Here is a 25,304-nt window from a genome sequence, read left to right on the forward strand (position 1 = left end):
CCTTTGCCTTGTGGGGTCCTGATATCATCGACATGATCTCACCAAAATCCTCAAACGGCCACCATTTTATACTAACGGCTACAGAGTATTTCACAAAATGGATAGAGCCTGCATCATTTGTGAAAATTGAAGGACAACATGTTGCCCATTTCATAAAGAACAACATTGTATTCAGATTCGGTGTTCTTGAGTCAATCATTATTGACAATGGATCCAACTTCAAAAATGAAAGGGTCACCAAGGCGTGCAAAACGTTTTGGATAATGCAAAAATTCTCCACACCTTACTACCCTCAAGGAAACGGACAAGCAGATGCCACAAACAAAGGACTTCTCAAAATTATAGACAAAATAATAGAAGGTGGCAAAGATTAGCACAAAAAGCTAAATGACACGCTATGGGCCAACTGGACAACTGAGAAGAGTCCTACTAGCATGAACCCATACTCATTGGGGTAAGGTATGGAAGCAATGCTACCCATTGAAGTTGAGATACCGTCTCTCCGAGTGCTTATTCATAAAGATTCAGATGAGGAACAAAAAATCGAAGCACGAATCATTGCCCTTGTTGCTTTGGATGAAAGACGACTACGAGCGACCCAAAATATTGTTACTTACTAGTGTAGAATCGAGATGGCATACTAAAGGACAGTTGTTCCTTGACAATTCAGAGAAGGAGACACATTACTCAAGAAAATCTTCCACACTCTTATAAATACACACCTTTTAGGCAAGTTCAAACCTAATTGCGAGGGCCCATTCATGGTTGCCCTAGTGCATGCAGGCAAGTTACAAGATAAAAGATCATGAGGGGGTACGAACTCAATGACCCCATTAATGTAATGTATCTCATAAAATAGTACCCGTAACGGGCTGAAAAGCGTGGTGAAAACTTGAACAGACATCACAAGAAAAAAAAAAAGAAAATGGATGTGGTGAAAACCTGAAAGGGCATCATGGGTAAAAAAATAAAAAATCTCCAAAAAGGACTTTCCGATGCAAAACACTCAAGTAAAAACCAGTACTTGCAAGTTCAAACAATATTGCACAAGCAGACCTTGAGGACGAAGACTCCTCCTAAAACCCTGCAGGTTCCCAATCGAACCAACTTAGAAAGATGTGGAAGGGTGACATGAATGGAAAATCGAAGCAACTTCGACGAACCCTGGAAGAACGTCAAGACCTCTCCAAGATAGAAGCCCGGTAAGAATCTAAAGAACTCTTCAAGGACTCGCGAGACAAGGATGAAAGCTCCAAAGGTAAAGGGACAACTTCGAGACTTTCGAGTTCATTCGATCCCATAAGGAAACCCTTTCATCATTTTCGGGTAAAATAAAAGAAAATGACCACCAAAGGGGTCACAAGTGGCAAAACTGTAAGGCCCATTCCTTTTGAAAATTCTTTTTCAATTTGATTGTTAATATCGTCCATTTCCAAAACCGTTTTAGAAAGGACTTCCTCCATCACTACAAGAGGTTAAATTGTTAGTGGACCTGTCATCATTCTCGAAGCCAACTTCTTATGCCTGTTATGAAGGCTTGAAACTAACCAGACACTCCATGGTTGTATGAGTATAACTACCAACTACCACATATAGGAGATGGGTGAATCTCGCTAATGACCAAATTGGCTAGTCTGGGAGCGTTTTTCTCTCCATTAGATCCCCTGAGTCAAAACGAGGTGAGCTCATCCCCATGTGTGCATAGGATGACCCAATAGCCGAGCATTCGGGACAAAAACTGTACAACTAGGGGGTTAAGTTTGTAAAAATTCAATTTGAAAAGTGTGTGCAAGGAAAGTGTCTTGTTATGCTTCAATGAATCAAATGCACACGTAGAGTTGAACAAAGGCCCCTCAACAGGGGCAATAAATAATTTTTTTTTTCAAATTCCCAATAACAGGGGCAAGTTGAAAAACTACCTCTCAATAGATGTAGAATTTCCAAATAATAAAAACATGAAAAAAAAATATTTTTTATATGAGCGACATGCCTAATGTCGCCCAGCCTGTGAGGGCGACACCACATGTGTCACCCAATGTTTTTTTTGCAGAATTTTTTTGTTTTAACCACCAGCAAACACTTAAAAAAAAAAATTTTCATGGGCGACATGCCTCGGGTCGCCTAGCCTGTGTGGGCAACACTACTGGTGTTGATCAAATCTTTTGTACAAAAACTATTTTTTTTATTCCCCATGTTTCCATTTAATAAAAAAAGGAAAGTTTTTTTGGGGTGACACCAGCCGTGTCGCCTAGACATGGGCGACATCACCAATGCCCCCCCGGCAACACCCTTAGTGTCACCCAAAAATGTTTTTCCAAAACTGCCCCAACTCATTTTTTAGGCCTTCCAAGGATTGATCTTTGGCTTATCATGTGTTTTATGACCATTTTAAAAATTTTTGATTAATTTTCAAAAACTTTAACATGCTCCTCAGTGGCACGAGCCTAAACTGCCAACCAATTTTCCAAAAACAAAAAAAATATTTCAAGAATAATAAAAAAGAAATGCTCCTCGGTGGCATAAACCTAAACTGCCAACCAAAGCCAATTTTGTTCAACGTTAAACTTGTGCGACATAAAATACCTGAGGCAGGTACCATCTAGCCCCGTATGACGTGAAAGGTCGGGTGTATCTAGGGTACCACCACCTTGTTCAATGCAAAAACGTCAAACTCGTGCGACATAAAAGAATAGAGACAACATTGATAACTTTGATAACATTGATTTTCTAGATATGAGCTCTAGTGGATTCTTTTTCTTGTTTTAGATATATGCATTCCTTTATCGATGATAGAACTTGTTATATTTGGATTTATCTATTGAAATTTAATAGTGATGTCTTCATTGCTTTTATGGAATTTCATGCCATGATAAAAATCAATTTGATGCTGAAAGTTTTCGGAACTAATAATGGAAAAAATATTAAAATAAACCTTTTTCTTCTTGTTTAATGGATCGTGGGATTATTCATCAGATGTCATGTGTAGAAACTCCTTAGCAAATGGAATTGCTGAAAGGAAAAAGATGCATCTTCTTGAAGTAACACGTGCCTTATTTTTTTAAATAAGTGTTCCTAAATCATATTGGTCTGATAGTATTCTTACTGCTTATCATCTTATAAATCAACTGCCGACTATAATCATGGATAATAGAAGTCCTTATGGAATATTGTATGGTTGCCCCTCCTACTATTCATCATTTAAAGAGATTGGGTTGTGAATTCTTTGTGCATTTATCAGAAAATTAATGCGGCAAACTTGCTAAATGATCCATTAAATGTATATTCTTGGGAAATTAGCCTACCAAATAGGGTTACAAATGCTATGACCAAAAACCTAGCGAATATATGTTTCTCGAAATATTGAATTCAATGAACAAATTACTTATTCTCAAACTGATAAGCCTCAAAGGGGGGTTAGCAAGACAACTTTGACCCAAGATCTATCAATAATGGATGGTTTTAATTCTAGGGTTGAAATCATTAAGAATACTACACATATGAAATACCTCAAGAATTCTTCCTAAAACACCATGAGACCCCGGTGAGGAGGTTCAATCAAATGAATATCAAGGGAAAATAATTCCTCAAGACATTCAACCAAGATGATCTGGTCGTATTAGTCAACCTCCTCTTGGTTTAAAGGATTGTTATACATATCATGTCAAAGAAAGCAATCACAATTTTGTTACCTATTGAAAAACAAATGGATTTTGAGAAATTATCTACTAAATATTGTGCTTTTTTGACCAAAATTTTCTCAACAAAAGACCACTAGCTTCGAGGAAATTAATTCAAATGCAGTATAGAGGACTGCGATGGAAGAAGAAATTGTTGCTTTACAGAAAAATCATACTTGGCATATCCTTACCCTTTCAAAAAAAAATAAAAAAAAGGAAAAAAAAAAACCAGTTGGATGCATGTTGGTCTATAAAACGAAATACAAAAATGATGGAAATATTGAGAGATACATGGCGAGACTTGTTGAAAAGGGATTCACCCAAACCTATGAAATTGATTACAAGGAAACCTTTACTCATGTGTCCAGCATTAATACTAAGAGGGTTTTACTTCCTACTGCTACCTACAATGATTGGCCTTCATATGAACTAGTTATAAAAAATTCCCTCTTGCACAGAGATTTGGAAGAAGAAGTTAACATGAAACTTCCTCATGCTCCTCCTCAAGAAGGCAACAAAATTTTGGCTTTCAGGTACAAGATTTGCAAAGTAAAGTTAACCTCTCATTGATATAGGGTTTTAATGTTGTTTCATCCATGTTTGTAAAAAGAAGGCAATCTAGGAATGTTATTGTCCTTATCTATGTTGATGACATTGTTATAATAGAAAGTGATTCAAATTCCATAACAAAGTTGAACGATTACTTCATACAAAGTTTGGTATTAAAGCTTCGGAAAAACTTTATTTTCTTGAGATTGAGGTATCTTACTCTCACATAGGAATTTTTATTTCCCAAAGGAAATATGTTTAAGACTTTTGGCGCGAAACTGGCAAGATAGGGTATAAACTTATTGATACTCCAATTGAGACAAATTGTAAAGCCAACATAGACTCGCGCACAGCTTTGGAAGATACTGGATGTTTCAACGTTTGGTTGGTCGACTAATATATCTCATCGTCCCTAGACTTGATATTGCTTATGCGGTCAGTATGGTAAGTCAATTCATGCATTCTCCAAAGACTGCTCATCTTGAAGCTGTCAATCGAATTTTAAGGTACCTTAATTGATCTCTTGGAAAATGAATTTTAATAAAAAAGAATGGTCATAATGATATTATTGCCTTTTCTGATATTGATTGGACAGGTAGTCCTACAAATTGAAGATCCACAAAGGGTGTTGTACATTATAGGGGGTATCCTTGTAACTTGGAAAAGTAAGAAACAGTCGGTGGTTGTTCAATCTAGTGCAAAGGCCAAATAAAGAGCCATGACAATAACCTGCGAATAAATTTGACTAAAATTTCTTCTTAGAGATATGGGTTTCAATATTTTGCATCCAATGGTTAGGAACTACGACAACCAAGCTGCTATACATATCGCATCAATTCCCATATTTCATAAACGAACTAAGCACATAGAAAAAGATTGTTGTTTTGTGAAATAGAATGCTCAAGCCAAAGAAATTACTACTCCATTTGTTAGAAGAAAAAATCAATTTGTTGATATCCTTACAAAGGCCACAAGCAAAGTACAGTTTCAACAAACATTAAACGAGTTGGGCTTGATAGATATCAGCGTACCAACTTGAGGGAGAGTGTTGAAATGTAACCATGTACAACCAGCAACTCAAATATGATACATAGATAATATGGTTACCCAAATTCCATATTTTGGGTAACTAAATGTGAAGATTATCTTGATGATATATTTAAAAGATATTTGGAGGATCAGTTTCAATTTAGTTATCTTGTAGCTTCTATTCAATACTAGGTGAATGAAATAATGGGCAGAACTGAATAGGCCTTCAACTGTCGATCTCGATCGATGAGACAGATCATGGTAAAGCTATATTCTTATTCTTTCCCAAGTTGTATTTTCTTCTTCTTTTCTTGTCTCATCTTCTAAATTTCTTCAACAGATTAGGAGTTAGATTTTTGAAGGCAATAGCAGGGTAGTATTAGTGGTAGGAATGGAAACCACAATGTGGTGACTAAGTGTGGGGATGCTGCCACAAACAACCCTAGCCCCTTTCCTAGAATTTTATGTGCTTGAGTACTGATATGGGAACCCTCAACATAGAGAAGTTCAGAAATGAGTGGTATCACCTACTAATTGGGGTGGTTGAAGTGATGTCAATAACCTTGATGGAACTCGGGCAACCTTCCAAAGGTTGTGATCGAACCTTATGCTGACTTGGTAGATGGTTGGTTCTTGCCCTGGGGAATCCATTCTTAGAAGGTTAGGGTTCTTGACACTCGGTTTGCACAACTGCAAATGGTAATTAAGTTATTTTGTAGCTATCAAATAAAAAATATGGCATAGATGTTGTGAAGGGAGTAAATGAACTCTATGAATTATTAGTTAGTACAAAAGTTGGTGTTTGAAGATTTGGAGTAAACCTTAATAAGACTGACGACATCACCAACAAAATTGGTGATTGCAGACATGTGTCTAAGTGCATTCTAGTTTGATGATCCTGCACGCAAATTTGATGAATTACAAGCATGCGAGTGAGATGCTATCACTTGCTACAAGATTGAACTCTCTCCCTCTATCTATCTCTCTCGATACACACATTAGGAATTTGACAAACGACTGTGGTTGATGTTATCTATCTTATGGGTGATATTAAGGGAATATGCAAAATATTGAGTATTATCTATCTTAGACATGCACAATGATTATTTGCAGATTTTGATTTTCACAGGAAAGTTCATTTTGAATAGGCTGGGTGCTTAGTATTTTGAGTTCTTGTTGCCTACTTCCCTGCAACAACAAATTTTACCTTCCTCCCAACTTGAAAGTTGAGACTATAACAGTTTTCTTAGTGGGAAAATGCATAGTGATCAAACAAAATAAAATCTGAAGAATCCAAATGCATCTCACTAAATGAAAATGTATCATTGCAAAGGATTAATGATGATCGGAACTCCATGTTGTGGACCCAAGGTAAGCCTCATTATAGGAGCATGCCGGTAAGAAGGTGAGGGCATGAAAGCATAGCGTGGAAGGATCATTGAGAGAGCCAATTTGGCCTCCAGATTGGCGAAATTCAGGCCTGCACAATTGCGAGGGCCATAACCAAATGGTAAGAAAGCCATTGGACTCTTTGCTGCATTTACCGGTCCTTGTAAAAAGCGTTCGGGTTTGAAAAGGTTCACATCGTTTCCCCATTGCCCTGGATCATGGTGAACTGCTATTGGCGAGAGCACGATCTCGATTCCTGATGGTATGATGAGTTCGCCAAACCTTGTCGTTCTCTTCAATTTTCTGACTATAAAAACAGCTGGTGGGTAAAGCCTCAATGACTCGTGAATGATCATGTTCATCTAAAAAAACCGGAAGAAATAAGAAAGGTAATAGATGAAATGAGCACTTGAGGAGGATGATAGGGTTTCCAATATAAGTAAAATTACGAAGATTGAAAACACTAATAGCAAACTTAGGCAAGCTTAAGGGAACAAAATCTTAGTTAACTACCTATGTTATTTTGTTCTTCCACCCATTAGTTTCTACCAGTATTGGAAAGAGTGACTCAGGCTGGGTGCTCGGCCTGAGTTTTGCTGACTTTTTGCCAAGACCAAAAGATGTTAATAATAGTGATAATAATAAATCCAAAAAATAAAAATATCTTTAAAGTAAAGTTAAATAAAATACATCTAAATGAGAGTAGAAAATAGTGAAAAAATAGATTTCGAAAACAATCAATTTATGATGGGGGTATTTTAAAAATAATTGAAAAAAAAAGGGAAAACGTAAAATTAAGTATTCATGGCCAACACACTTTCCAATCATTCCCAAAATGATAGACAAACATAAAAAAATATATTACTAATAAATTTCTTGCTTTTATGTATTTTTTATTATTGTTATTTTTTGTTTTGTTTAAGATTCTTGAGTTGGAAACTCAACTCGGGGATGCTCTCGCTCGCCAGGGTGGCAAGCCCAAGTTACTCAGGTGAGTCTGAGCTAGCTCATCTGAGTAAACAAACATTGGTTTTCACTAACTTAGTTACATTAGTAAAACATGGCGATCAAATTAGCTCCAACAGTGAGAGAAAAAGGAAAATAATAATAACTTACAATTTTAAGCCGGTTAACTCCATCAATGGTAGGTGTGTCGGAACCGAAGGCCTCTATGACCTCTTTCCTCACCTTGTCTTGCCACTCTGGGTGCATGGCCAAGAGTACGACTGTCCAGGTGAGTAGCCCACTGGTGGTGTCATGACCAGCAAAATAGAAAGTCTTGCATTCATCCAGGATATCTTGCGAGGAATACTTAACACCAACTTGTGTATCATGGTTGGATTCTAACATCATCCCAAGGAAATCTTTCCCATAACCATCACATTCACCATTCTTCACCTTCTCTTCTCTAGCAATCATCATTTTCGTAAGCATTGTTGTGATTTCTTGATCTATTTCATCGGCCCTCTCTTCGTCTCTGGTTCGGAAAAATCTTCATGGAAAATGATACCCCATGTTATTAAGGAGACTGGATACTACTTGAAAATAACGATACATGCCCACAAAGACATGCCAAGCACAGGCATGAGAAATGCTCCCATATAACCATTGCAATTTTACACACAAACACACATAAATGGGTAAGACCACATAGGCTATGGAACAAGGACATTGCATGCTTTCAGAATTAAAGAAAACAAACATAGTGTTGATGGTTATAGCTGCAAGATATTAAGTTTTTTCTCTTGTGGATTACAAGATATTGAGTTTTCTATTTGGTTAGATTACAGATATAATGAGATTTGTCTCCTACAAGACAAAAATTGTAATTCTATAAATCTCGTAAAAGACAAAAATTGTAATTCTATAAATATCTGGTAAGCCAAAGTACTCCCTATGAATGAGAAATTGGTTTACCCTCCATAGACATAGGCACCATTGTTGAACAACATATATGCCTTGTCGATCTCTTTCCTTCTCTCTCTTCTTTTTACCTTTTATTGCAATTTTGCATGGTATCAAAGCAGGATGATATGGACCATCACTTGCTGTGACCATAAAAAACTCGGGTAGCCAGCGCAAGAGCATGGGTTCGAGTCTTGAGAGTGGCCACTTTGTGCATATGCCAAATGCGAGGTCCCTTTCCAGCCCACTGCTCCCGGGAACTTGTTGAGGCGCAAGTTATGGCCCTTTTATCAGAGCAGGCTGATCTACCACTAGCGATCCATTGCTGGCTGGAGTTATGTTATTCTCGCATCCAAGAAGCTGCTCAGGTGTACTTAGTCAAGCCCTTTGAAGTTACATTTTTGCTCCTTCCCTCTAAGATACATTTTTTTGTTGCAAGCCATTGTAGCCCAAACTTTTACCAAAAAGTTCTTTAACTTGTTTTTCTCACTCTATACTATTTCCTTTTTTATCGTTGCAACCCATTTTCATACCCAAAACTATTTGCAAAGATATGGCTTATGGTTTTGAACATGTTTCTTTCGTCGTATGCAAAATCCTCTTATTCAGCAGCTTCAAGACTCCCCTAAATCCAAAGCAGGTTTGTATAGCCAGCATTGTGAAGCAATTTGAAAGCAACAAGTGACGTCAAACCCTTTTGGCATACAACAATAAGGTCGGCATCTTGGAACTGAGAGAGAGACCCTTTAATTCACAGGCAGTTGTATGCATCGGCAATTTCTAGAGGGAGAAACTGTAATTCTCATTATGATCTTTGGTGAGTTCTGATTGAATCGCCTTCTATTATTTACTCTCCTTTACTATTGTTCAGGTCAAGTCTTATGGTTCTTGTTATCTCTTTATAATGGTTGATTTAGAAAATTGATGCAGCATTAAACTTACTCTTGTTCATTTGAATGGAGTTAACTTTATTGTTTGGTCCAAATTTGTTTATTGTTTTCTCTTTGGAAAATTTAAACTTCGACACATATCCAAGAAGAAAATAATAAATCTTGATTTCAAAACCTCTGAAGAAAGTGCTGAAAAATCTTCCCTAGTTGCCAATAATTAGAAATTTGAAATAAAAGGCCTCAAAATCGTTGTAGAAGTAGAAAACGGTCGTAGTAATAGAGGGCATCCTACATGTGATCACTGCAACAATAAATGACATGTGAAAGATATGTGTTGGGTATTATACCTACACTTAATGCCGATTAATAACAGAACACGCTGACCGCAACCATTCAAGCCCATCACCGTAAATGTGATCATTATTAGCAACCAAGTAACAAGAATGGCTCTTCCTCCATGTAAGATCCTTTTTCTTCATTCTCAAACTCGTAACCCTTATGCTATCATGCCTTCCTATGATACTTTTCCTTGGATATTAGACTCGGGGGCCATAGATCATATGCCAGGCACAGGCATGTGAAAGGCTCCCATATAACTATGACAATTCTACACCCATACATGGGAAAGACCATAGAGGTTATGGAAAAATAACATTGTAAGATTTGAGAATTACGAGAAACGAACGTAGAAATTGAATCATCAATTCCTCGTCAAAAGTATGTAAGAGGAAAGAACTGTTGGGAGAGTCCATCCCATGTGGGAGGACCTCCACTGGAACTTTCTATTTTTGAGAGGCACTCATTTAGCATAGAAGTATTGACTTTTAAAACAAGTCATGGGAGGTAGTTGTTACAAAAGGATAATCTCACGTGAGCTTATGTAGGCTTCTTTAAAAATAGATATCCTAATGTGGGCTCGACATAATATGTAATACGGTTAAATAAGGTGGTCAAAGTTACCATCCATATATATTATAGAGAGAGAGAGAGAACAAACTATAAAAAGCCTCACGTGGGTGATTGTGACTGCTATGTTGGTGGGTTTAACCAAAGCCTCTTGTTATAGCTTAGAACCTCTGTATTGTAGAGATTAGAAATACAGTGATCCTTCTTTTCTAGAGAAGAAGAAGAAGAAGAGATAGAGAGAGAAAGAGGGAACATTTTCTTTTAGAGAGAGAGAAAGCCTCTAGGAAAGAAAAGAACCATCCGAGAGAGAAAACCCTTTGAAAGAAATCAGAAAGCCCAAGAAAGCTTGTTTCTAGAAAGAATATTGTAACTATAATTTTAATAGTAGATCTATCTCTTTTTTTTATGGACGTAGACTGAAACTGTAATCCATGTAAATCTCGATGCTAGTAAGTTTTATTTTCATTTGTTTTACTACATAATTTCCACTCAAACACACACACATCGGTTTTAGCATACTTTTGTATCCCATAAATATGGGTTCCACTGCGCGCATCCGTATTTTTGCGATAGGGCCCTATTGGGTGAGTCCAATAATTGGTATCCGAGCGTGTTTCCCTTGACTCCGATACACCGCTCGGTTATACCTAACACCATTTGCCAGTGTAGCAATCCTAATGGTCATAGGATGATCAAGGAAGAAAACCTCCTTATAGGATTGGTTCATATTTGATTAACGGTGACACCCTGACTGCCTGTTAGTTCTTCACCGCTGATGGATATTTGACCAATGTGGGATACTTGACCGTCGATGACTTGACAGTTTGTGAGTGCTTAACTGTCGACGGATACTTGATCGCTGATGGATACTTGACCAATGACGAATTGACAGCTGGTGAGTGCTAACGACAAATACTTGACCTACATCACATATTGACCGCCAATGAATTGACGGACAATGGATCCTTGATAGATGACGGATCCTTAACTGCCAAAAAAATCTTGACTAATAACAGGAGATTGACAGTCGATGAGTCTCCCTAACTGTCGGTGAAAAGATTAGAGAGGTGTAAAAGACAATGTGTATGGATCAATGATGGATTCCAATACCGGGAGTAGGATGATATAGCTTAATGGGAATAACTAGATCATTTGGAAGCCAAAGATTGAACATATACTATACTGTAGGGACTTGTACACACTATTGAAGGGGTAGAGCATAAGCCCGAAGGTATGACAAACAAAGGGTGGAAGAAATTGGACCAAAAGACTCTTGGAAGAAAATGTGTTCCACCATGTGTCAACGGAGACATCTGCCACATCATTGTGGGATAAGCTACATGGCTTGTACGAGAGGAAGAGCACAAAAAATAAGGCATTCTTGATCCAAAATTTTATGATCATGAAGTTCAGGGACGGGGGATCCGTTGCAGAGCACCTGATTGAGGTGAAAAAAACCAACTCACAACGATTAAATTGCTCCTAAAAGATGAGCTACAAGCTCTATTTTTATTCAGTTCACTACTGAATAGTCGGGAGGTAGTCTGAGTAGCATAGCACCAAATGGGATAGTTCACTAGTAGCCTACAGAATGAGGAAACGAGAAGCAAATCCTTCGACACATCTAACTCACAAGCTCTTGTCACAAATCGAGGAAGGTTAAAAAATAGGGACCAAAATCAAACTAACAAATCTAAGGATAAAGATGGATCGAAATAAAAAATGGGAGTCACACGTTATCAATGTCGCAAGAAAGGGCACATCAAGAAATCGCGTCAAAAGCTCAAGAAAGAGTTGAATGAGGACAATGCCAAAGGTGATGGCAATCAAACCATTGTTGTGACCACAGATGTTGGTGTGGTTCAAAACTGTAGTGACAGGTACATCAGTATTGCATCAGGTTCATGTAACTCAGACTGGGTTTTATATACCAGAGTATCATTACATTTTACCACCCATACATTATTTTTCTTGTTACAGAGCGACAGATTGTGGGTAAGCGAGATGTACACATCAAGACTGACATTAGGATGAAGCTTGTGCTAATGGACGTCAGACATGTATCAGATATCTCTCTGAAACTCATCTCAGAAGGTGTTTAAATGATGAAGGGTACTACTCAATGTCCAGTAAGGAACATTGGAAGTTAACAAAGGGATCTATTGTCATAACGAAGGGCAAGAAGTGTTGTTCACTCTACAATACATAGGTGCAAGTCTCAAATGGCGAAGTTAATGATGCCATTGAAGAACCCCCACAAGACCTGTTGCACAGGCATTTTAGCCACATGAGTGAGAAAGGAATGCAAATCTTAGCAAAGAAGCAGATTCTTCCCAATGTTAAGAATGCATCTCTAACCACATGTTTGCAATGAAAACAACATTGAGTCTCTTTCTCCAGTTTTAGTTCTAAAGTTACGAAAATCCTTGATCTGATATATTCAAATATGTGTGGTCCCATGGATGTGAAGTGGCTTGGTGGCACATCATACTTTGTCAACTTCATTGATGATGCTTCAAGAAAGGTATGAGTGTATTTAATGAAATTAAAAGATCAGTTGTTTGAGATCATTCAGAATTTCCATGCTAAGGTGGAAAGGGAGACATGCAAGTTGTTAAAGTGTCTCATATCAGACAATGACGGAGTACACCTCGAATGCTTCAAAAGCTATTGTGTCAAGCATGGCATAAGGCACAAAAAGGTAGTACCATATAACCCCCAACATAATGGTGTAGTAGATAGAATGAATCACACCATTACGGAAAGAGTTAGGAGCATGCTATCCATCGCCAAGTTACCAAAGTCATATTGGGTTGAAGTAGTCCTCACAACATGCTACTTAATAGATAGATGCTCGTCATTTCCTATAGATGGTGAAATCCCTGAGAGAGTTTGGATCGAAAAAGATATCTCTTATGCAGACTTGAGGGTGTTCTGGTGCAAGGCATTAGTGCACGTGCCCAAGGAGCAAAGATCCAAGTTGGATGAAAAAGAACTCCTGTGCATCTTCCTAGGGTACTCAAATGGAGAGTTTGATTACGAGCTATGGGATCTTGAGAACAGTAGGGATCTGGCCTTTAAAGTAGACCTTACCATTGAAGATGTGAAGAAGTAAAAAAGCCATGAATATTCAATGGTTCAGAACCGGTTATAGTTCCTCCTACCATGATGCATAAAGACAGAAGAGAAGTGCAGCAAGAGGGATGGGTGCCAAGAGTTTGACATGCCAGTTCCGGGTGATGTAGAACAGAGGGAACAACTTGTTCAAGAAGTGCCACCTATAATTGAAATGAGTAGGTCCTATTGGGGACATAAACTCTCTACCAAATACCTTGCATCACAGCATATCCTATACACTGAAAGGAGGCAACCAGGAATCTACTAGGAAGCTCAAGCCAACGAACAAAAATACCACATCGATGACTTGGTAAAGTTGCCTAAAGGCAAGAAGGGAATGAAGAACAAGTGGGTCTTTAGAATAAAGATTGGAGAGAAAAGCTCAAAGCCAAGGTAGAAGGCTAGGTTGGTTGTGAAAGGTTTCGAGCAGAAAAAGGGTATCGACCTTGATGAAATCTTTTATCCCGTGGTGAAAATGCCATCCATACATGTGGTGTTAGGACTGGTTGCAAGTTTGAATCTAAGAGATAGCGTAGCTAAATGTTAGGATTGCCTTTCTCCATGGTGATTTGAAAGAAGAGATATATATGGAGCATCCAGATTGATTCAAGGTCAAAGGTAAAAGGAAAGGAGCACATGTTTCCAAGCTTGAAAAGAGCCAATACTAGTTAAAACAAGCCCCAAGGCAGTGGTACAAGAAGTTTGATTCCTTCATGGGGAGTCATGGGTACAATAGGACAGTCTTAGACCATTGTGTCTTCGTCAAGAACTTCTCCGACGATAACTTCATAATTCTTTTACCATATGTTGATGACATGCTAATTGTGGGTCAGGACAATTGCCAAATTTACAGGTTGGAAGAAGAGTTGAGCAATACCTTCGTGAAGGAATTAAGATTTTCTCAACAGATCTTAGGCATGAAGTTTTCTCGTGAAGGGAACGTTGGGAAGCTATGGTTATCACACGAAAGATACATTGAGAAAGTGCTCGAAGGTTCAGTATGAACAACATAAACCCTATCAGTTCCCTACTTGGAAGTTATTTCTAATTAAGTGGTAAGCAGAGCCCTTCAAATTAGAATGAGAAGGAAGAAATGAAAAATGTTCCCTATGCATCAACTATATGAAGTTTAATGTACACAATGGTGTGCACGAAGCCAGATATCACACACTCAATTGGTGTAGTGATTAGATTTATTGTGAATCTTGGGAAGGAACACTGGGCAGCAATCAAGGGGATATTTAGATATCTCAGATGAACATTCTAAGTGTGTTTGTGCCTTGGGGGAGGTAAACTATATTACAATGGTAACACAGATGCAGACATGGCTAGAGATGTAGACTCAAGAATATCAATTGTGTGATGCCTATTTACTTTTGCAAGGAGTGATGTTTCATGATAGTCTATACTGCAGAAGTGTGTGGCTCTATCAACCACAAAGGCAGGGTACATTTCAATCCCAGAAGCTTGCAAGGAGATCCTGTGGATGAAGAGATTCCTCCAGGAGTTGGGCTTGAAATAGGACAAGTATATCATCCATTGTGACAGTCAAAAGTGTCATCCACTTGAGTAAGAATGCAAGCTTCCATTCTAGAAAAAGGCATATTGATATGTATTACCATTGAATTTGGGATATTCTAGAGAAGAAGTTATTGCAGCTAGAGAAGATCCATATGTATAAGAATACGTCGGCTATGATGATCAAGACCTTAACCAAAGATAAACAAAAGCTATATAGAAGCATGGCTAGGATGGATGTCATTTGCACACCTGTTTAATCTGAAAAAGAGAACCTCCCCCATAGGATAAAAGGGGGAGATTGTTGGGGGAGTCCGTCCCATGTGGGAGGACCTCCTTTTAAACTTGCTATTTTTTAGGGGTATTCATTTAGCATAGAAGTGTTGAATGTTAGAACAAGTCTTGGGAGGTAGTTATTACAAAATGATAACCTCGCGTGAGATTATGTAGGCTTTCCAAAAAAGAGATATCCTCATGTGGGCCCACAAAAGATGAGATAAGGTTAAATAAGCTTGTCAAGAATACCATGCTTACCAATCCTAGAGAGAGAGAGCAAACTATAAAAGGCCTCACGTGGGTGGTTGTGACTCCTCTCTTGCTGGGTTTACCAAAGCCTCTTCTTATTAGCTGGAACCTCTCCATGGTAGAGAAAAGAAATACAATGATCTGTCTTTTGCAGAGAAGTAGCAGAGAAAGAGGAGCACGTTAAAGAGAGAAAGAGATAAACTTTTCTTTTAGAGAGAGAAAAACTTTCAGGAAAGAAAAGAAGTCTCCAATAAAGAGAAGAGCCACAGACAGAGAAAACCCTCTAGAAGAAATCAGAGGGCCCCAAAAAACTTTGTTTCTTGGAAGAACATTGTGAACATTATTTTAATAGTGGATATGTCTCTTTCGCCTGTGGATATAGCTTGAGAAGGTAAACCGTGTAAATCTAGGTGCTATGAAGTTTATTTTTATTTTTTTTGTTGCATGATTTTTACTCATACACACACATCAGTTTAGGCATATTTTTCTGTCCCATAAATCCGGGTTCTGCTGCACCCGTCTGAATTGATACAAGAGACCTCAACTGGGTAAGCCCAACAAGATCAACAGGTCATGGGGACTATTGTGTTAGGTTTGCCCCCCATTTTATGTTGTATTCATTAGATGTAAATATGAGGCTAAAGTCGTGTAGTTAATCCTGTAATGGAATGTGAGGTTTCTCACTAATATTTGATATAGCGGCATGTGTGCTTTGCAATAACACCTAATTTGGTTATGGTTCTTTACGTGCGCAGACAGACTAAGGATACAATAAAGACATTGTGTCTGGTAAAAAGCATCCAAGATGGTTTTCTCTTTACATTTCTTCTTTAGATCTTAAAATAGAATTGCAATGTATGCACCTAAAACAATACAAAAATACTTTTATAAAAATTAAACGACCAGACCAACCCCGAAACTTTTAGGGCTACTTTGGCCATTTTATTTATGAATACTATCTTTTCATATTTTTTGTTGGCATAAGCTTAAGAGAGGAGTGGATGCCAAAAATTTGATGTCAACATCATATCTCGAAAAAGTTAAAAATAAAATAGTGTTTAGGCGTGATTGGAGCCTTCTCAGCTGTCCATTTAGATCAGATGGATGAAAGAGGGTGGCATATAGCAATTCAGTATATCTAGTGGTATATACAAAGCTTTCTCCTTTCATAAATGGTCTACCCATTGTTATATGTGAAAATGCCAATTTTGAGAATGACATTTATATATGTGCTAAATGTTGATACATGTAACGATATCGAGATAAAATAGGGTTCTAACTAGTTTTTATGATCTAATTTATTCTTTCAATTTGGAATGAAGTTTGCCCAAATTTCAACATAAGTGTTGGCTAAAATTTCATGAAGCTCAAAACTTAAAACTTAGATGAAGGGCCGACCACTTGAGAATCTTACCCAGTGCCCGGAAAGCGAAATTTACGAATATTTGAAGCAACGAGTTTAACCAACTTCTCCAACAATTCCAACTTATCTTTCCCTTCCAAGTAATTGCTTCCAAAAGCTGTCCTGGAAATCACGTCCAATGTGAGAATCCGGAATTCATTGAAAACTTCAATCTCTTTCTCTTCATTATCTCTCCATCTCTTCATCATTTCCTCAACACTCTTAACCATTTCAGGAAACATGCTCTGCAGAAATCAAATCATGGTTGGCGGCAGTTATAAACAATGCTACATCTCAAGTTCAATTCCTACAAAAGGTTATTTCACTTGATCACTATTAATCTGATTGACGCTTGGGTTAAAAGATGGTAGAAAGACAATTTGGATGAAGGTTTAATGAGTTCACAAGTCTTATGGGAATTAAAAAAAAAAAAAAATAGATTTTATATTCAATGGCTGAAATTAAATGTGACCTCCTGGTAAAAAACTATAATTGTCTCATAGTATACGTAATACAACCCCAAAACAAGTTATTTCCATTTACTTTGAGGCATTCAGCATTGAAGGCCTTGTTGGCAAGCTTCCGATGGTGAGCCCATTTCTTCTCGTCGCTTGTAGCTATAAGCCCATCTCCAAACAGCCGTTTGGAGACTGAAAGGAAATCCGGTTTTTGATAGTCTCCATGTTTGTTGTTGAGAACCTCTCTCATAAACTCTGGATCTCTAATGAAAAGCTGGGGTTTAGTTCCATCCCAGCTCAGGAAACTATTCCCTGCAAACGAAAATATAAAAATAAAAAAAATCAATTCTTTTCCAATTCCTAAGAACTCTCTCTCTCTCTCCAAATTACAGCACTTTTATGAAATCACTATCTAAATTACAACATTATTATTATTATTATTTTTTATGACAATGTCAAATTACGACACTTTGAATTGGATGTATTCCAAACCATTGGCCCGCACTCCAGGCCACTCCCCGTGTGTGTGTTAAACCAAGTTCGATTACACGGCTCAGCTCAGGACTTGGGCCCTGTGTGTGAGCTAAGTAACTCAGGCCAGTCCAATTGAGCTTTCTGTACTAGTTTATGAGTCTAACAAAGGGCAAAAAAACAAGAAAAAGAAAGAGCAAACTATGCTAAAAAACATAAAAACAGTTATAAGAAAAATAAACTGGAAAAAAACACCAAAATTCCCAAAAAAATGGATCAAAGATTTGAAAGATAGAATTTAGAAAACATTGATTTATAGCTGAAAAAGAAAATCAAAAAATCAAAAAAATTGGAAAACAAAAAATATACATGAAGAACTCAGAAATCATCATAAAAAACACAAAAAAAACATAAACTTGATTGAGTAAAATAATAAAAATTCTTTTTCCAACTGAGTTTGTTCTGAGGCACTCCGCTGGGTAAATTACCGAGTTCAACCGAGTTGTAAGAGCATCGTGCTAACCAGACCGTAGACATGATAATCTATATACACATACTATAATCATGAACTAATACAACCATTTTAATGACATAGTGTTAATCTAGAACAAACTAAATTGAATTTAGGACTTTCTTAAAGATTTAGTACTCCTTTTTCTCATATTTACTTTGTTGTGCTTACCATATATTTTGGACCAAGCATAAATATGAGGCTGAACCCTAGGCAAGATATCATGAGTGAAATCCATGGGTTTCATGGCAGATTCCATTGCCATCTGCAACACTTCTTTGTTGTTCCCATGGAGAAATTTATATGGTGGCCCTCTAATTCCTTGTTTTTCCATTAACCTGGTTATTCTTAGAGGAACCCACCATACTCTTACCACAAATTCCACCAATTTAAACACCAAAAATAAGATTAACAAAGATGATGAGCACAACAAGGTGGTGGACGCTGGGATTATGGTGTTGTTCTCCATTAGCTTCCTGCTCAAGGTTGCTGCACTTTGAAATTCAATTTATAAGTAGATTGAATATGAAATGGTTGCTTTTCAATTGGTTCTCCCAAAACCTCAAGATTTCATTGCACAGAATAGAGCATGTGAATCTTTTCATTTAAAAATTTGGGCGTTTACTTCTATGAGACAAAGGACCGCTCCTTACAGAAAGGTTGACTGATGCATATTGGACATATGCGGGCCCCCTCTCAAATTTATCTTAATGATGGATTTTTAATTAGGGATTGATGATCTAAGCTAAAAATAAAAAATTTGAACATTTAAAATACGATTCTTTTAAGGATATTTCTACACCGTCCATATATAGGCTTGTGGGATTCTTTCAACTCTTTCATGAAGATGGACTTTGATGCATGAAATGAACAATTGTTTCATGCGGTCTAGTCCTCATTTGTGCAATATAAGGTCCAAAGGTATAAAGCATCGCTCATAAAGATGGATCATAAAGATGGATGCAAATGGGTACAATATACGTCCATTTGTCAGAGTTCAAATTATTTCATCGTGTGCTTATCATAGCTACTACGATCACCCATCTTTTCGGTAATCCATCGAAAGTAGTGGAATATAATGGGCGGCATTTGGAATTGGTCTTAAATATAATAGATTTAAGTAAAATTTTAAAAAAATATTTTGGGGACATTTATGCCTAGATTTAACGATGCACCAAATATAGAGCTGGCAAAACCTAATTTTTGTCTCCCCATAAAACTGCTTTTAGGTTTTGTTTTTTGTTTTTGTTTATTGAAATATTTTATTAGAATGTTCACTACAGTCCATAGAATACATGTACACAAGGAAAATTATTTCATGCAGGCTGGACCGCATTTCTACATATGCGGTCTGGAAACTGTAAAGCATCCGTCTTAAAGATGGATGCAGGTTGGTTTAAGATGGATGCAAGTTGGTGTTCTATCTAAAAACAATGAAAACTGGTTTAAGATGGATGCAAGTTGGTGTTCTATCTAAAAACAATGAAAACTAACGATCCAAATGTTTTCTTACTAGAATTATTAATTTTATATTTTATAATTTAAAATTACTAATTTATTTCTTTTTTCATATGCATGGTCTCCATATTAGAGATTACATGTCCTTAAAAAATGAGTCTTAAAATTCATCGCAAAAAAGATTTATTAAGATGCCTACATTTCCACAAATGCGGGCTTGGCCGCATAGAAACCAGGTCCTATGCATAAAAACGAAGCAAATAAAATTACCCATATTAAATAAATTTTTTTATGAGGGGATGGATAGCCCATGGGCCAGCCGAAGCATTTTCCATAGATTTGTATTGTGCTTATCCGACCACGCACCCAAAAAAAAAGAAGAAATGATTTAGTAGGAAAGTATGCTTTCACTGTATAAAGGACAGGGTTTTATGAGTCCTCCGATTCGTACTATTTTCATGCAGGTTCCCTTGAACACCCATTATTTGTATCCATCTTGGATTCGAATTTGTTGTGATCCATGATCTACACTACGATAATCATGAATATAACAAATAAAAGATAATAAAATAAAATTTAAATTGTTTTTTATTACAATATTTTTTATCCACCGGATAGGAATCTTTAGTTGTAGATGCTTATCTTAAAGATGGACATTTATGATTGCGCAGGCTAGTGAGTCCGCTGACTCACGAAACACTCTTCCCTATATAGAATATGGGATCTTAATTTTTTTAATCGAGGGCCGAGGACAGGTTATCTTTTCGGACGCTTCTCCACTTTTCTAATTTGTTTGGGAGATTATCCTTGAAAAGAACAAGGGTACGGTGGCCATCGGGTCCCGGGTCTGGGTTAGCTTCTATATGTTAGACCCCGCAAGTCAGGTTTGGGTCCTAGGGATTGGACTTAATCTGGGTTGGGTGTGGGTTCATATCCAACTTGGACTTTATTGAGTTGGGTCAAGTCCACTTGGTATAAATATAAGAAATATATATACAATGAACAAAATAAATGTTTTGTTTTAAATTTTTAGACGTGTGTCAAGGTCCAAATGAATTCGACTCGTCTTGGGTTTGGGTCCATAAGACGGGACCCGACCCGTTGCCACCCCTAAATCTTGGGTATTGTCAATTTTGTCAACAACGAAGTAAGATGTGTATATTTAATCAATAAAAGTCATTTGCCCATGACATATATATATATAGTCCTTAGAATACGTTGGCTAAATAAATATGTGAAAACGGCTTTCACAACCATCCACGGGAAGGAGTCCTTACAGTTTGGTTTAGAAACTTGGACAATAGCGACGTGAACCTACTCTCAAATAGACTTATTTTGACTTACTGAAGAAAAAAAATAATAATATATGGACGAAATAATGTCGATGGAAGGGATCTTAAAGTTTGCCACTGATGCAGTTGAAATGTATTGGCCTCTAATAATCGGTAAATCAACCGTGTTTTAGAGAGAACTAAAAAATGAGACGAAAGCACAGATGTGGGGATCCAAGAGAGCCGCCAAATACAGTCAATTAGAGAAGAAAAAAGAATAACAAGAGTCATGTTCTCTTTCTCTACAAAACAGCCTTTTTTTTTTTTGTTCAACCCCAATCCATAAAAAAACATAATCACCCCTTTCTAAAGACAAACGATAAAGACGCCTATCTCTGTGTTTCTTATCTAAAGGTAGGAACGGACCTCACCCACAAAAGATCTTAATATAAGATAACTTATTCATACCTCCGAAAAAAAGAGACCTAATTTGCATATAAAATGTACTTATTAAAATATAGATTTTATCAAACTAAACTAAAAAAAATTCCTATTAATCCTATTTCAAAAAATTGACCTCAATAAATAAAAATAAAACACTCACTCATAAAAAAAAGAGAAATAATTCAGTCCCCAAAATTTTAAAAAATAAAAAATATTGTATCCATCTGATCTTGATCTGCTTCATTCTCCCCTGGTTGGAGAAAACTTGTCCTTGAATGGTAAAATACATTAAGATGAAATTTGTATTAGTACCACCACCTTCTTCAACCCAAAAATTGTAACCAAGATCTTGGGACCTGTGTGTTACTAAATTAATCAAAATGCAATGATTGCTCATTGAAAATGAGAATTCCTCAAGAAAAGGTCATTGTATCTCAATAATGTATGTTCAGCTATATAAACTTGTAGAAAGTGCTTAGCCTCATCCATATAGCACACCACGTGTGCATCTTTGAAATGAGTACTAGATTCAATAGTTGGACCAACTATACCTATTGATCCTATACAAAAATTTGATAAATTACATAGGCAAATGAGCACTAGATGCTATCACTTGCTAAATTTGTAGACAGTCTCTTTGAAATTCTGGTTAAGGAAATTCCTTAAAACCTCAATTTTGAGTCCAAAGAACCACAAAAACTTTAGTAGATCATAGACAACCGAAACCTAATATAATTATTCCAAAATTGCCTTCAACCTAACCCAAATTAAAGTAGACCCAAAGAGCTTTTCAACGGCCCAAGAATCACCCGAATCGGACCTACAGTTAAAAAGATTAAAGAATGACACTTTTGTCCTTGCCTAAATGTGCCCAGAGAGACGTGCACGACGCTCTGCGCATCACGCAAGTCACCAAGGTTGGTATCGTGTGGTTCGATGGGCCCGGCCCCACCCAGGAACCTTTTAGAAGCTAGTTTTAGTTTTTTTTGAGCCCCAAAAATATCCAAAAAATCTCAAAACAATTGAGAAAAATACCTAATCGTAATCCCAATTGAGTTTGATTAATTTCAACCTTAACCCTACCTCAAACTTATAAATAACCCTGCACAGAGACTAGAAAAATAATAAAAAAACGATTCATAAATTCCTTACAAATTAGGAAGAAGCCTTAGAATTTTCCTAAATAATAAGAAAAAATCCCAAAAAATCCCCAACAATACCAAAAAATCCCCAACAATACCAAAAAATCCTCAAATTCAGATTTAATCTTAAGAGCCTACAAAAACTATAAAAAACTAAAGAAAATCTACCCTAAACCTTTTCAAAAGAAAATCCATCATGAACCCTCATAAAACCTTAGGTAGACCCCACCTAAAATCATCAATTTTAGAAAATCCAACCTAAACCCTCAGAAAAGCTTAGGTATGCCTGGAAAGAAAGACCCCACCTAAAATCATCAATCTTTTTCCATGCCTTAGGATGTTGGAATCGATTGGTAAAATTCAGCATGAGTTTATAACATTTATAACTATTGTGTATTCATATCAATATAAACAAGTAATTGAAACTACACAATATCAAAGCAAAAACATGGATTGACAAATCCAACAACATTCATTCCACAGAGCATAAAGATTTAACGTGGTTCGATCACAAATCTTCACTTACCTCCACACGAAAATGACATGAGACTTTATTGACTGATTTGGGAAGATTACAAAGTGAAATCAAGCTCAAACTATCAATTTCCAACAGTCATTTCCTACTCCAAACAGAGCCCAAAAATGAGTTTTCTTTAACACTTTCTCTCACTGAAACATGGCACACGGCAAACCCACAATGGAGTTCAAGCCTTTTGCTCACTGTTCAAGCCTTTTGCTCACTTTCTCTCTTTAAAACATAGCATATTAAGCCAGAAAACCCAATTGCATCCCAGTCTCTCTATCTTTTGCTCACACTCTTTCTCTCCCTAAACAAAAGGGTTTTAATCCCTTTAAAAGACTAAAGTTCATACAACACTACAACCATTAGATTAAATTTAATCTAATGGCCCAAAATAAAAGAGAGAAAATTTAAATAAAATTTCCACGTGTGTTTTTTGTTTTCACACATGTAACAATCTCCGACTTGAAAACAAATCACAAAGTCTCCGAAATAATCACCAATGCATCACTCTCCATCCACTTGAGATTACATCTCCTTCAACCCTGAAAGTCTTTTACACATCATATTCTTTTCAATTGAGGCAACCTTTATCAACATATCAGCAAGGTTCTTCTCAGTGTGAATCTTGTCTACCTGCAAATCTCTATGTTTGAGGGCCAACCTAATAAAATGATATCTAACCTCTATATGCTTTGTCTTGGAGTGATAAGTTACATTCTTAGCCAGATGAATTGCACTCTGGTTATCACAATGCACAACATAGTTATTATGTTTTATCCCAAACTTTCAAAGTAACCTTCTCAACCAAATCATTTCCTTCGCTGCCTCAGTCAATGCAACATACTCAGCTTCAGTTCATGACAAGGCAACAATATCCTGTAACCTTGATATCCAGCTGACTGCACCTCCACCAATATTGAAAATGTATCTAGTGGTAGACCTTCTAGTATCACGGCATCCTATATAATCTGCATCTACATAACCAACAAGTTCTAATGATGACTTTCAAAACACGAGTATATTTTTCATGTTCTCTTCAAATACCAAAGAATCCACTTAACTGCTTGCCAATGTTCCCAACCTGGATTAGACATAAATCTGGAAACAACTCCCACTACATGGGCAATGTCAGGTTTAGTACAAACCATTGCATACATCAAACTACCCACTACATAAGTATATGAAACATTCTTCTTCTAACTTCTATCTGTCTCATTCATTGGAGTGTCCCTTTAGACAACTTGAAATGTGCAACTAATGGTGTAGAATGATGTTTACAATCAGTCATGTTGAAGCGTCCAAGTACTTTAGAAATATATTCAGATTGACGTAACCTAAGCTTACCTTGCTTTCTGTCTCTATGGATGTGTATGACCAAAATCTTTTTGGTTGGTCCAAGATCCTTGATGGCAAAATGCTTGGACATATCAAGCTTTAAACACTTGATTTCACTCAAATCATTACTAGCAATAAGCGTATCATCAGCATAAAGCAACAAAACAATAAAAGAATCATATGTTGAATCCTTGAAGTACATACAATGATCAAAATCGCATCTAGAATAACATTCACCCAGCATAAAACTGTCAAATTTCTTATATCATTTCTTAGATGTTTATTTCAAACCATACAATCCCTTTTTCAACTTACAAACCAAGTTAGGATTGGTTTTGTTCTCAAAACCTTCATTTGACACATATAAATTTCTTCATCAAGATCACCATGTAAGAAGGCAGTTTTAATATCAATTTGTTCTAGATCCAAATTCAAGTTAGCAACCAAAGATAAAACAACTCTAATAGAGCTATGTTTAACAACAGGGGCAAAAATTTCATTAAAATCAACACTTAGTTTTTGCCCATAACCTTTCACCATAAGTTTGGCCTTATATCGTATAAGATTATTTGCCTCCTACTTAATAGCATATACCCACCTATTCTTCAATGCTTTTTTCCCATGTGGAAGTTCCACCAACTCACACGTATCATTTTTATGCAAAGCATCAATCTCCTGTTCCATTGCCTTATGCTACCTTTCAGCATTAGAGCAATAAATAGCCTCTTGAGAAGACTCAGGTTCACCATTATTAGTATATAAAACATAATATAAGGAAGGAGAA

At 36.8% G+C, this 25,304-nt stretch overlaps 1 protein-coding gene across 1 annotated transcript; it reads right to left on the minus strand.

Annotated features, from left to right (window-relative positions):
* Positions 1–6,535: 6,535 nt before the first annotated feature.
* LOC18446155 (cytochrome P450 CYP749A22) lies at positions 6,536–18,918 on the minus strand. Its single transcript, XM_011629531.3, has 5 exons — positions 18,519–18,918; positions 17,451–17,677; positions 16,920–17,152; positions 7,761–8,136; positions 6,536–7,006 (listed from the first exon to the last, which is right to left on the minus strand). Exons 1-5 carry the CDS (start codon positions 18,814–18,816, stop codon positions 6,578–6,580), a joined length of 1,563 nt encoding a protein of 520 aa, XP_011627833.3. The 5' UTR covers positions 18,817–18,918; the 3' UTR covers positions 6,536–6,577.
* Positions 18,919–25,304: the final 6,386 nt, after the last annotated feature.

This window comes from Amborella trichopoda, chromosome 10 (assembly GCF_054954075.1).
Source record: "Amborella trichopoda isolate Santa Cruz 75 chromosome 10, AtrichopodaSantaCruz75HAP2 v2.0, whole genome shotgun sequence".
NCBI lineage: Eukaryota > Viridiplantae > Streptophyta > Magnoliopsida > Amborellales > Amborellaceae > Amborella > Amborella trichopoda.